General features: G+C 38.0%; 1 protein-coding gene across 5 annotated transcripts in view; it reads left to right on the top strand.

Moving 5' to 3' along the window:
• The window catches only part of IDE (insulin degrading enzyme), a 118,902-nt gene that overhangs the window by 36,524 nt on the left and 67,848 nt on the right, over positions 1–14,530 (top strand). For all 5 annotated transcript variants that reach the window (XM_007963563.3, XM_007963562.3, XM_007963561.3 and 2 more), the window contains exons 3-4: positions 184–391; positions 2,981–3,150. In XM_007963563.3, the coding sequence (XP_007961754.1) occupies positions 184–391; positions 2,981–3,150 (378 nt within the window). The remainder of the gene's footprint in view (positions 1–183; positions 392–2,980; positions 3,151–14,530) is intronic.

Genomic DNA, 14,530 nt, shown 5'->3' with positions numbered 1-14,530 from the left:
ACTAGAGACCAGTCTTCTGACTACTGATTTGCTTTCTAAATAATACCATTTTAGGTAGCTTGTGCTTAACTTTCTCTGATTATATGGTTGGAGTTGTCATACTAACAAGAACTACAAGTCATCTGTACTTACTAGCTTTCAACATAAGACAATGATTTATTATATACGTGTTTTCTCTTTCAGGTTCATTGTCGGATCCTCCAAATATTGCTGGCTTAAGTCATTTTTGTGAACATATGCTTTTTTTGGGAACAAAGAAATACCCTAAAGAAAATGAATACAGCCAGTTTCTCAGTGAGCATGCAGGAAGTTCAAATGCCTTTACTAGTGGAGAACATACCAATTACTATTTTGATGTTTCTCATGAACACCTAGAAGGTGCCCTAGACAGGTAATGCAGAATACTCTACGAATTATCCAACTTTGTGTACTTGTCACATTAATAATTATAACAATTATTATTTCTACAGAGATGGCTTTATAGCTTCATAGTTTAACAAAAGATATTTTAACCTGTGTTTTTCCTTGTGTTTTCTGAAAAAGAAAAAATGAATGATGTCGTATATTTACTGAGTGGTAAAGGAATAATAATGGCATGACTTTAAATGAGTCTTCAGGCCTGCAAAGTATTTTATTGAGGTATGGAATTTTTAGCAGCCCTTTCCATTCTAACTGGTGTTACATATAAAGCATGTGATGAGGACTAACCTGATAGTGTCATTGATCTCTTTTCAGACATACTTCTGTTCCAGAATGCTAAACCTTAAATATTCGCTCCTCATTCATTTCCTTGCTTCTCAAGGATGCTTAGTAGATACAGTACGTTTTGATCTGCTGTTTCAACCATGGGGATATTTTGAAAGTGTTTTCTGGAGCAAACTCCATTAGGCCAATTTAATTTCTTGGTCAATATATATATATTTTTTCTTTAGACGGAGTTTCGCTCTTGTTGCCCAGGCTGGAATGCCATGGCGCAGTCTTGGCTCACTGCAACCTTCGCTTCCCGGGTTCAAGCATTTCTGCCTCAGCCTCCTGAGTAATCGGGATTACAGGCATGTGCCACCATGCCTGGCTAATTTGGTATTTTTAGTAGAGATGAGCTTTCCCCATGTTTGTCAGGCTGGTCTCAAACTCCTGACCTTAGGTGATCTGCCCATCTCAGCCTCCCAGAATGCTGGGATTACAGGTGTGAGCCACTGCACCCAGCCTTGGTCAATATATTTTTTTTTTTTGGATCAATTTTGTATACAGCTAACAATTTCTAATTTTTTTATTACATCAGCGATTTGATTCATTATTTGAGGTGTAACTTATCCTTGGTGAATATTTATAGTTTTCTGTGATGCCAAGGTGTAATTCAGCAACTTTTTGGATCTATAATGAAATTTGACACTTTTAGTCACTGTCAGCTTTATTTGCTTACTTTTAATAATAATTGTTATATTTTTGAAAAAACATTATCAAGGCGAGGGCGTGGGTTTATGATATGTACTGGGTCAAAGTAGTCTGTTTCCTACTTATTCTATTTTATGTTTCAGTCTTTAGGCAGCAGCTTTGAGGTATAATCATCTCTGATATGTATTCCCAGAGGACTTCCATTAATGAGTGCCCTGGGATCATACACTGAATTTCATTTCCTGCTTTACAAATGCTGCAGCAGATGTTCATATAGTAGATCTCTGTATGATGGAGGATGTCTGTTACTTGTCTCAAACTAAAAATCCACTTGTATAAGAGGATCATTTTAAAAACCTGATTATACTGTGTCATAACATGACCCTTTATCTGGGCCTATCCAGCTTTGGTATATAGCTGTTAGACATTTTTCCCAGCCTCGAGGTATTGAGGTGGGTAAAAGATGTTACGTGGCCAGAAATTCTCTGTTTTCATACATCTTTGATTATAGACTCCAGATAGATAGAGTTTCCCCTTGTGGTATATGTAAAGTACTTAGCACAGTATCGTATTTACTTATGCACTTAAAGTAAATAGCAAGTAATGATAATGGCTTCTGTGACAGCTGGACTGTGAGGTGTAGTAACTGAGAAGTTTATAGACCTAAGAGTTCCTTAGACCCACTGAATAAAATAGTCCTGTTCAGAGCCTCTGCTCTTAACTTCATCTAAATCAAGTCTTATTCTATAAAATGGGATGTAAAGTTTCTTAAGAATTACTACAGGAATCCTGAGTTAAATTTAACCTGATATAGAAGAGTTAATTTATTAGCTGTAGGTATCTTAAACTTTGGTACTATTATTAAGGAATAGCCTCAAGAAAGGCCTATTGGTTACTTATGTTAAAGTTACATACTGTGTTATTTACTGAATCACTGCTTATTAAAAATTTATGGACTGTTTCTCTTATAATTTCATCAAAGCCCATAATCATGGCTTAGGCAAATTATGTCATACCTCAGGTTTTTCACTGCGTTATGTTTTTTCCTACTAATTCAAGTTTGTTTTTCTACATAAGAAGAAAGAAATATTCAAATCGAGCCTGTTAAAAGTAGGTCACTTATTTGTCCTAAGGTGCCTGAGTCTTAGTGACATTGCACCTAAAACTATAAATTTAAGATTGGCCTCAAAACTATGACCTGCCTTTTTCTTTCTTTCTCTTTTTTTTTTTTTTTTGGAGAATTAGCCACATATAACAGTTTTTATAGACATGCCAAATTAAAAATCTTAAATAGACTGCTGTTGTCTCCATAATCTGCCTTTTTTGGTGTTAATTTTTTAAATTTTCACTATTTATCATCTCTGGGGTAGATCAACTCCTCTGCATTTACTTCTGTTCAATATTAGATTTTTCTTCTGTTCCATAGCACTTATTTTGTATTCCTTTTTTCTTAGTAGCAATGGTTGTTTTGTTTCTGATTCTGCAAAATTTGCATTTCCTATCTAATAAGCTTGAAAAATCTTTTTAAAAGACCATTCTTTTAAAATGACATCTTTCAAGTTTTAATTATGTTTCATACCCTTAGGTTTGCACAGTTTTTTCTGTGCCCCTTGTTCGATGAAAGTTGCAAAGACAGAGAGGTGAATGCAGTTGATTCAGAACATGAGAAGAATGTGATGAACGATGCCTGGAGACTCTTTCAGTTGGAAAAAGCTACAGGGAATCCTAAACACCCCTTTAGTAAATTTGGGACAGGTTTGTCAACAACTGCTTTCCTTGACCTCATTTAAACCCAAGGCCACTGCATAGTACTATATTTTATGTTTATATAAAATATATTTATGTATATATTTATGTACATAACCCATGGCATATACAGTTCATGGCATATTTTACATTTCAGGATAGATTTCAAAATTCCACATTTCTACTTATATCCTGTTCAAATAGGGTTCTAAATGTTTAAGGAGCAGAGCAGTTAGAGTTGTGAATAGATATTAACCAGCATTCCATATGGAGAAGATAATAGATTCTTTTATTCCGAAGCCTACCTTCCAAAGTACTTTTTTTTGTAAAGGCTCACTATAGTATTGTTGAATCCACTTGTCCTCATTTCCTCCACTTCTGCTAATCCAGATGCATAGCATCTGCTCTAGGGTTAACTCTGTGGGAGACAGGACACTGTAGAAGACACAGAAGATCCCTGCTCTGAAAGTGCTACAATCTCCTAGAGGGAGATAAGAAGTGGGGATAACAGGAAGTAGAATAAGATAAATGTGGAGACTCTTGACTTTATAATTGTACCTTTTTCTTCAATTTTTCATTAAAAAGTACTTGTTTAAATATTTAAACAGTAGAAAAGCATTTAAAGTAAAAATAAAAGCAGAAACACCAAGTCTGTCTATTCTTTATCTATTCCTGCCAGTCCTACTCACCAGAGGTAATCATTGTTAACAGATTGCTTTACTTTTAAAATACTGTTTTGGGTATTAAAAAAGTTTATAAGAATAATGATAATATATTATTTAGTGTACTTAGAAATTTATGCTTAAAAATTAACTTCTCTGACAACATGCTTATTTTATAAATTAGTTTTGGGAACTTTTTAAAACCATAAAGACAACTTTAAGTTTGGATATCATTCTAATATGTCGAACAGCAGTCAGAGAAATTAGCATAGCTTTACAGATTTAGGAGTTTTCAAAAATTACACTTTGAAGCAGTGATACTATATTCTTTAGAACCGTAGTACTTGGCACTCAATATTAACATAATTGCCAAGATGAATAGTGTGGTTCTTAGAATGTCTACATAATGCTGAATTTTTTGAGAAGTGATTTTTGTGGAGAACATCAGCATACATGGTATGTCAAGAAGGGAATGTGAGTTTTAAAAAACAAATATCAGGTCAGGCATGGTGGCTCATGCCTGTAACTGCAATACTTTGGAAAACCAAGGTGGGAGGATTGCTTGAGTTCAGGAGTTTGAGACCAGCCTGGGCAACATAGTGAGACACTGTCTCTACAAGAAAATAAAATAATTAGCCAGGCATGGTGGTGTGTGCCTGTAGTCCCTGCTACCTGGGAGGCTGAGGATGGCTTGAGCCAGTGAGGTCAACTGCAGTGAGCCGTAATTGAGCCACTGCACTCCAGCCTGGGTGATAGTAAGACCCTGTCTCAAAAAAAAAAAAAAAAAAAAAGACCAACTTTTTTTTTGTTTTTTCAAAAACATTACATTGAAATGATTATTTATTTATTTGAGACGGAGTCTGGCTTTTGTCACCAAGGCTGGAGTGCAGTGGCCTGATCTCAGCTCACTGCAACATCTGCCTCACAAGTTCCAGCAATTCTCCCGCCTCAGCCTTCTGAGTAGCTGGGATTACAGGCGCCCGCCACCACGCCCAGCTAATTTGTGTACTTTTAGTAGAGATGGGGTTTCGCCATGTTGGTCAGGCTGGTCTTGAAATCCTGACCTCAGGTGATCCGCCCACCTCGGCCTCCCAAAGTGCTGGAATTACAGGCGTGATCCACCGCGCCCAGTGATTATTTGTTTTTTAAAGTAGTCTCTTTGTTATGTTAGATACTTACACAAACAATGCTACTATTGTGCAGAATATGTTGGAGCTCCTCTTTGGGAGTTGCCTTTTTTAAAATAACTTCACTGGTGACAAATTATAATCAGCATAATCAGAAAGCAGTTACACATTTTCCAGAAATAAATCCAGTGAATAAGGTGAGTAATGTTACTTCTGGTCACAAACAAGGAACATTTTTTTTTTCCTGTAGAGATGGGATCTCACTATATTGACCAGGCTGGTCTTGAACTCCTGGCCTCAAGTATTCTTCCTGCCTTAGCCTCCCAAAGTGCTGAGATTACAGGCATGAGTCACCATGCCTGGCCACAAGAACAATCTTAAAATATTCTATAGAAGGGTTTCAGGAATGATGGGCAAAGAGATACATTGCATGGCATATCCATATGGGTGAAGTTTCAGGGCATATTTCTTTTTATAGCCTGACAAAGCTAGGCAGTTAGCAAAGTACATGGTAATATAAACAGCTGAGAAACAAGTGAGCCAGACTCAGTACACAGTACAGAAAATGTGATATAAGTAATAGAAATGTCAAGTTACCTTCTGATTTTAGAATTATAAACTTACATTGAATTTTTTGGAGTATAAGTTCTATATATATATATATTTTTTGAGATGGAGTCTTGCTCAGTCTCCCAGGCTGGAGTGTGGTGGCGCGATTTCGGCTCACTGCAAGCTCTGCCTCCCGGGTTCTCGCCATTCTCCTGTCTCAGCCTCCCAAGTAGCTGGGACTACAGGAGCCCACCACCACGCCCAGCTAATTTTTTGTATTTTTTTTTTAAGTAGAGATGGGGTTTCACCGTGTTAGCCAGGATAGTCTCGATCTCCTGACCTCGTGATCCGCCCGCCTCAGCCTCCCAAAGTGCTGGGAGTACAGGCGTGAGCCACCGTGCCTGGCCATAGTTCTATGTATTTTTAAGGTCACAGGTACATTTGAAAATTTGATGAAAGCTGTATGCCCTCATCTCAGATATTATGCATATTTAAAACTTTGCAAAAGTGATCCTTGAAGTAGGATCCTTTGTCAGAAATTCATGCTAATGTATGTAGATTGCTTTAACCTCAAATGTTTTTGTGAATGTGGGCCACTTTGTTCATCAGGGAATTTGTTTTTGTTTTTGAGACAGTCTTGTTCTGTTGCCCAGGCTGGAGTACAGTATGGTGATCTTGGCTCACTGCAACCTCTGCCTCTCAGATTCAAGCGATTCTCCTGCCTCAGCCTTCTGAGTAACTGGGATTACAGGCACCCACTACCATGCCCAGCTAATTTTGTATTTTTAGTAGAGATGGGATTTCACCATGTTAGCCAGGCTGATCTCAAACTCCTGACCTCAAGTGATCTCCCCGTCTCAGCCTCCCAAAGTGCTGGGATTACAGGCATAAGCCATCATGCCTGGTCTCATCAAGGGATTTTGATTTAAAATAATAATACTAGGAAAAGGTATGTATTTTTGAATGAATAAAAACCACACATTGTATTATCTGTTTTAAGAAAACTTTACAGTAAGATGTTTGTCCCTAACATTTTTCATGCTTCAGAAATAGTATAGGTTAGTGGCTTTCAAACTCTTTTTTGTATACAACTCATAGTAAGAAGGGCATTTTATTTGGCAATTCAGAGCACATGTATGTGTTTGTGTGAGCAGCTGAAACAAAAGTTTTGTCAAACAGTATCTTACATCATGGGATGTAGTCTGGCACTTTCCGTTATATTCTGTTTTTTTTTTTTTTCCTAGAGAAACTCTGGTCTGCTAATACTTTAAATGCATTTAATTACAATATAATGGGTCCTGACCCACAGTTTTAGTAGTCCAAAGTGATAGACAATAAACTCTGAGCATTGGATAAAATACAGCACTCATCCGTGAACAAAAATAAACCACAACAATAAAACCCTTTTTTTTTTTTTTTTTTTGTTGAGACGGAGTCTTGCTCTGTTGCCCAGGCTGGAGTGCAGTGGTGCGATCTCAGCTCACTGCAAGCTCCGCCTCCCGGGTTTACGCCATTCTCCTGCCTCAGCCTCCTGAGTAGCTGGGACTACAGGCGCCGCCACCTCGCACGGCTAGTTTTTTGTATTTTTTAGTAGAGACGGGGTTTCACTGTGTTAGCCAGGATGGTCTCGATCTCCTGACCTCGTGATTGGCCCGTCTCGGCCTCCCAAAGTGCTGGGATTACAGGCTTGAGCCACCGCGCCCAGCCAATAAAAAACTTTTAAGCTGATTAAAAACTATTGTCAAACATCATGATTAATGGAGGTTTCAGAAGATTTCTGTTGAAAAAATAAGGATGCCCACTATCACTTTTTGTTTGGCTGTACTTACAAGTATTAATCATTACAGTAAGTCAAGGGGAAAATGTGATTATAAAAGATGGAAAGGAAGCACAACAAACAAAACCTATTTCTTTATTTCTATATGATAGGATTGCCTCCATAAAAATACTGAAGGAAATCTTCAGATCAGTCATTACAAATAATTAAGCAAGGTTGCCAGAAAGAAGAGAAACACACTAAAATTGCAGTTGGTTTTTTTGTTTTGTTTTGTTTTTGTTTTTTTTTTTTTGAGATGGAGGCTCACTCTGTCACCCAGGCTGGAGTGCAGTGGCGCGACCTTGGCTCACTGCCACCTCCTCCCAGGTTCAAACGATTCTCCTGTCTCAGCTTCCCAAGTAGTTGGGATTACAGGCGTGAGCCACTGCGTCCGTTCATGTTCTTGTATCAATAGTCAATTACAGGAAAATGCTGGGATAAAAATTATTTCATTCGCAATATTTAACAAAGCTATAAAATACTCAGAAATATGCCCCAGATTTCTCTAAATTCAATGCAGTGCCAGTTGAAAGTCCTGTAAGTTTTTTTGAGGGATTTTATAATCTCATTATAAAATAAATAAGAGAGTAAAAGGCCAAGAATAGCTAAGATAATTTTGAAGAACAAGGAAAACTACTTCTATCAGGTACCAAGACTTATTATAAAGTTCTAGTTGTTACAGTATTAGAATTGATGCAGGGGTGCATGAAGATACCAGTCGAACAGATTATAGACCCTGGAAACATATCCACAAACATGGAAACTTGATGTAAGGAAGAGGTACATTACAAATGAATGAAAAAAATATGGTTCTTTCTTAGGACTTTATGTAGACTTTCCATAGACTACAGGCACGTGCCACTGAGTCTGGTTCGCTGCAACTTTTAAAAGAAAATATATGAGAATTTTTTTGATCTTCAGGTGGAAGAAAAATTCTTAAACACACAAAAAACCCCATAAAGATAGACATAAACCATAGGTTTAGAGATAAACTTGACCTCATTGAAATTTAAAATTCTTATTCAAAAGAGACACAAAAAGCTAGATGTGGGGGTATGCACCTGTAATCCCAGCTTCTCAGGAAGCTGAGCAGGAGGATGGTTTGCACCCAGGAGTTCAAGACCAGTCTAGGCAACATAGACCCTGCCCTTTTTTTTTTTTTCTTTTTTTTTTTTTTTGAGACAGGGCCTCACCCTGTTGCCCAGGCTGGAGTGCAGTGGTGCAATCTTGGCACTCTGTAACCTCCTCCTCCTCCTGGGCTCTAATGATCCTCCTATCCCAGCCTCACAAGTAGCTGAGACTACACACACACGCTACAGCACTCAGCTAATTATTTAATCTTTTGTAGAGATAGGGTCTCCCTATGTTGCCCAAGCTGATCTCAAACTCCTAGGCTCAAGTGATCCTCCTGCCTCAGCCTCCCAAAGTGCTTGGATTACAGGCATGAACCATCTTGCCCAGCCTCTTAACTTCTCTACCTAGTTTCCTTCCATGTCAGGTTGATGTCAATATTAAATGAGATTGTGCTTGTGAAGCCCATAATAATGTTAAATAAATCATGTTAATAGTATAATACCTGATTGGTAGCTGTGAAAGGACAGTAGGATTCTGAAAAGGTCCTTGCCTTGATTTCATATAGATTTTAGGATTGTTTTTTTCTATTTCTGTGAAGAATGTCATTGGTATTTTGATGGGGTTTGCATTGAATCTGTAGATATTTGGATAGTATGAAATTTTAACAATATTAGTTCTTCCAGCCCATGAATACAGGATATCTTTCCTTTTTGTGTGTGCCCTCTTTAATTTCTCTCATTAGTATTTTATAGTTTTCATTGTAGAGATCTTTTACTTTTTTTTTGTTTTTCTGAGACGGAGTCCCACTCTTTTGCCCAGGCTGGAGTGCAGTGGCGCCATCTCAGCTCACTGCAACCTCCACCGCCTGGGTTCAAGTAATTCTGCCTCAGCTTCCCAAGTAACTGGGATTATAGGCTTGCACCACCACGCCCAGCTGATTTTTGTATTTTTAGTAGAGACGAGGTTTCGCATGTTGGCCAGGCTGGTCTCAAACTCCTGAGCTCAAGTGGTCCGCCCACCTTGGCCTCCCAAAGTTCTGGGATTACAGGTGTGAGCCACTGTGTCCAGGCTGAGATCTTTTACTTTTTTGGTTCAATTTGTTCTTAGAGGGGGTGTGTGGGTGTGTGTGTGCTTTGTGTTTTTTTGTGTGTGTGTTTTTTGGTTTTGTTTTTGTTTTTTGTAGCTATTATAAATGGGATTGCTTTCTTGATTTGTGGGGTTATTTTTCTTTTTTTCTCTCCAGATTGTTCACTGTTGGCATATAGAAATGTCACTGATTTTGGTATGCTGACTTTTGTATCCTGCAACTTTACTGAATTCATTTATCAGTTCTAACAGGTGTTTTTGGTAGAGTCTTTAGGTTTTTCTAAATATAAGATTATGTTGTCTATAAACAATGGCAGTTTGACTTCTTTCTTTACATTTTGGATGCTCTTTATGTCTTGTCTAATGGCTCTGGCTAGAACTTCCAGTACTATGCTGTATAAAGTGGTAAAAGTGGGGATGCTTGTCTTCTTCAGATCTTAGAGCAAAGGCTTTAAATTTTTTGCTGTTCCATATAATGTTAGCTCTGAGTTTGTCATATATGGCCTTTATTGTTTTGACATATGTTCCTTCTGTACCCAGTGTGTTGAGAATGTTTATCGTGAAGGGATGTTGAATTTTGTCAAATGCCTTTTTCAGCTTATGGTATTTGTCCTTGATTCTGTTACTGTGATGTATCATGTTTTTGTTTTATTTTGTTTTGATACAGTCTCACTCTGTTGCCCAGGCTGGAGGGCAGTGTTGCAATCCCGGCTTACTGCAACCTCCACCTCCCGGGTTCGAGTGATTCTCTTGCTTCAGCCTCCCCAGTAGCTGGGATTACAGGCACATGCCTGGCTAATTTTTGTATTTTTAGTAGAGACTGAGTTTTGCCATGTTGGCCAGGCTGGTCTGGAACTCCTGATCTCAAGTGATCCACCCGCCTTGGCCTCCCAAAGTGCTGGGATTACAGGCATGAGCCATTACACCTGGCCCTGTGATGTATCATGTTTATTGATTTGTATATATTTGTATATATTTTGTGTTTGTTTGTTTGTTTGAGATGGAGTCTCACTCTTTCGCCCAGGCTAGAGTACAGTGGTGCCATCTCGGCTCACCGCAAACCTCCACCTTCTGTGTTCAAGCAATTCTGCTGCCTCAGCCTTTCAAGAAGCTGGGATTGCAGCACCCACCACCACGTCTGGTTAATTTTTGTATTTTTAGTAGAGACTGGGTTTTACTATGTTGGCCAGGCTGATCTCAAACTTCCTACCTTAGGTGATCCACCTGCCTTGGCCTCCCAAAGTGCTGGGATTATAGACATGAGCCACTGTGCCCAGCCTGATTTGTATATGTTGAACCATCTTTGCATCCCTGAGATGAATCCTGCTTGATCATGTTGAATGATACATATATATATTTATATTTTTCTTTTCTTTTTTCTTTTTTTTTTTTTTTTGAGGTAGAGTCTCGCTCTGTCACCCAGGCTGGAGTGCAGTGGCGCAATCTCGGCTTACCGCAACCTCCACCTCCCAGGTTCAAGCAGTTCTGCCTCAGCCTGCCAAGTAGCTAGGATTACATGCCTGCCACCATGCCTGGCTAATTTATGAATGATATTTTTACTATGTTATTGAATTCAGTTGGTGTCCACTTTGGCTTTTTCTCTTCATTATTCAAATATGCCTTTAGTTTCATAGTTCCTGATAAATTGGAAGCCATTTTTCTGCCCTATTTTGTTTTTTTGTTTGCCTCTTCATGGAATTAAAGTAGGAACAGTTGAATATTTACAAGTAGGTTTAGAATAGGAAAAGGAAAAACTTAGTTCTGGTTATGCCTTACTGATCTGTTTCTCCAAACATAACTCTGCCGACACTGTGGGAGCAACTGGGTTTAGTCAGCTGGGAGGGAAATAAAAGAAGGAGGTCAGAGAGTGGGTGGGAGCATTGAAACAGGTACTCCTTCATGTATAGGTAGAATGAAAGGCAAAGTAGAAGACAAGAATACAGAGGGTGGGGCTGTGTTTTAGGTGTGGGTGACTTTTTTTTTTTTTTTTTTTTGAGACCGAGTCTTACTCTTGTTGCCCACACTGGAGTGACATGGCATGATCTTGGCTCACTGCAACCTCCACCTCCTAGGTTTAAGTGGTTATCGTGTCTCAGCCACCCAAGTTGCTGGGATTATAGGCGCATACCACAATGCCCAGCTAATTTTTTTTTTTTTTAAGTAGAGACGGGTTTCACCATGTTGGCCAGGCTGGTCTCGAACTCCTGACCTCAGGTGATTTGCCCACGTTGGGCTCCCAAAGTGCTAGGATTATGGTGTGAACCACTGCGCCCAGCTAGTGAAAAGAAAGAAAATTTCTTTTCTTTTTTCTTTTCTTTTCTTTCTTTCTTTCAGACAGGGTTTCCTTCTGTCATTCAGGCTGGAGTGCAGTCGCATAATCTCAGCTCACTGCAGCCTTCATTTCCTGGGTTCAAACGATTCTCCTGCCTCAGCCTCTGGAGTAGCTGGGATTACAGGCATGTGCCGTCACACCTGGCTAGTTTTTGTATTTTTATTAGAGTCAGGGTTTCACCATGTTGCCCAGGCTAGTCTCAAACTCCTGAGCTCAAGTGATCTCTGACTCCGTTGCTATTTACTCTGGTATGCTTATTGCAAGTTCATAGGATTATAAGTATAAATGAGCCCGAATTTTGTCTCTCTCAGTTGAAAAGTAATTTTTTTAGTTCCCCTACATGTAAAGTGCATTTGAAAATGCAAAGAAGTGTAACCAATGTCATTGCACTCAAGGTGCTGAAAGTTTCGTTGGGGAAGCAAGGCAAACCCAGGATTTCATTGAGTGTAATTTTAGCTTTGATTTTCCAGGATCATCATCTCTCCTTTTTCTTCCTCCTTTTTCTTACTAATTTTTATTGAGTGCTGTGCTAAGTACTTTACATGGATTATTTAATTTCTAATAATTCTCACAGTAACCCCAGTAGGTAGATGCTCTTATTTCCATGTTATATACGTGTAGATTAAGACTTAAGATAATTAAATTGCCTAGGGTCCCTCAGCTTTTAAGTGCTAGAGTCAGGATCTGAGTCCAGATTTGGAGCTTTTAAACACTATTCTATTTTGCCTGTTTTAGTGTTGCCCAGAATTTAATTCTCCAGGATCTTAGTGGAGATGCAGTTTCACTTCTCCTGAAGTATAGGTAAGATTTCCTTAAGCAAAAGGAAGAGCCATTCAAGGGGAAAAAGAAAAGGAACTAATATTTATTGTATTTGGCTAATGTTTTAGTCTTGCAGGGAGTACAGAGAGGAGAGAGGTAGGGCGGTAGTGAAACTCTCTGTATAGGTTATGGATTTCAATTATTAAGTCAGTCTGAACTCAAAGCCTGTGTTCTTCATGATAATAATTAGGTTGACCCCCAAAACCATGACATGAAGAAAAGACCAAGGAGTGAGCCTGGTTTCTTTTGGAGAACATGAGTTAGGATAGTTTGAGTATAACAAAGGATGCCTTTGCATAGAGAAATAGGAAGGAATAGAATAAAAAAATAGAACCAAATAAAATTGTGGAATATGAGCCAGAGGGTAGTTCAGTGACTCCTGATCCTGTGGTAAAGATAATAACACACCAAATCAGACTCTAATACAAGTTCAATTACTTTTTTCTCTCTTTCCTCCCACCCTTATTTCCTCTTTCCCTTCACCATTTTTTTTTTTGTGAAGAATTTAAAACATACACAAAAGTACACAAAATACTATAATGACCCTATGTGTGCATTACATTTCCATTCACCCTTTTGTATTATTTTGAAGAGATACTAGATATCATTTTGCTCATAAATATTTCAGTATATATCTCTAAGACATAACAGTTCATTTTTAAAACATAAAAATACCATTATTGTTACCATTATTATCAAATATCCAGTTAGTGTTCAAATTTCTAGTGTTCTTATAAAAATCATAATTTTTAAAGTTTATTTGAATCAGAGTCCAAATAAGGCTCAAGTATTAGTGATTGTTTGATATGTCCTTTATTATTATTATTATTTTAATTTTTGTAGAGAGAGGATCTCACTATGTTGTCCAGACTGGTCTTGAAATCCTAGCTCCAAGCGATTCTCCCACCTTGACCACCCAAAGTGCTAGGACCCCAAAGTGAGCCACCCAAAGTGAGCCACCACACCAGTCTGATATGTCTTTTAAGTCTCTTTTTAGCTTATAAGTTCATCCTTCATCTCTTCTTCTGCTCCTTCCCCTCACTCCCCTCTTGGAATTTATTTATTGAATAATCAGGTTGTTTGTTTTATTGAACTTCTCATAGCCTAGATTTTTTTTTTTTACTGCACCCCTAACAATGTAGTTTAACAAGTTGCTCTGTCTTCTGTATTTCTACAAATTGGCAGTTGGATATAGAGACTTGATCAAATTTATCTTTGACTTTTTGACAAGGCACTTTCATAGGTGGTGATGTATTTTTCCATTGGGCATACAATGTCTGGTCATTTATTTATGATGTTGCAAACATTGATTCTCAGTGCATCACCTCCCTAATTTTGTTTTTTCTAATGCTAATTCTATTATTCCATCTGTTTTGGTTAACTTGAGTACTACTGTAAAATCTCTTTTTCTACTATTTGGCTAGACAGTGGTACAGTTACTATAGGAAAGGCAGGATAAATGCTTTTATTCCATTCCATTTATTGACCAGTTTTCAAAATAATGAATTGGTTCGTCAGCATCCTTCAAGGTGACTAATTTATTTTTTTGAGTGTATCACATAAACTCATGGATATAAAAACATTTCATATATTTTAGTCCATGTAATCATTTGTTGTTCCCTAAGCTTTTCCATGGATTTTGTTACTATCTTTTTTACCCTCACTGGGATATGTGTCTACAGAAAACTAGAAATTTACTGAAAACAAGAGCTGGACCAATCAAGTGTAGGAGTGTTTTCTGATGGCATTTAAGAGGTTTTTGCTTAAAATCCCCTCTTATTGTCATTTTAAATTTTGTGAGAAAATTCACATATATTAAAAGGCTTTAGTCTGTCACTTCCAGGATTTTTAGAAGATTGCTATAGCAAGAAGAAGGGACTTTAAAAAAAGTTTATAATAATTCCAAGTAACTAGCTATGTGTAT

Source organism: Chlorocebus sabaeus, chromosome 9 (genome assembly GCF_047675955.1).
Source record: "Chlorocebus sabaeus isolate Y175 chromosome 9, mChlSab1.0.hap1, whole genome shotgun sequence".
Lineage (NCBI taxonomy): Eukaryota > Metazoa > Chordata > Mammalia > Primates > Cercopithecidae > Chlorocebus > Chlorocebus sabaeus.
The sequence above is the reverse complement of the archived record's forward strand: the minus strand, read 5'-3'. Positions and strand labels throughout refer to the sequence as shown.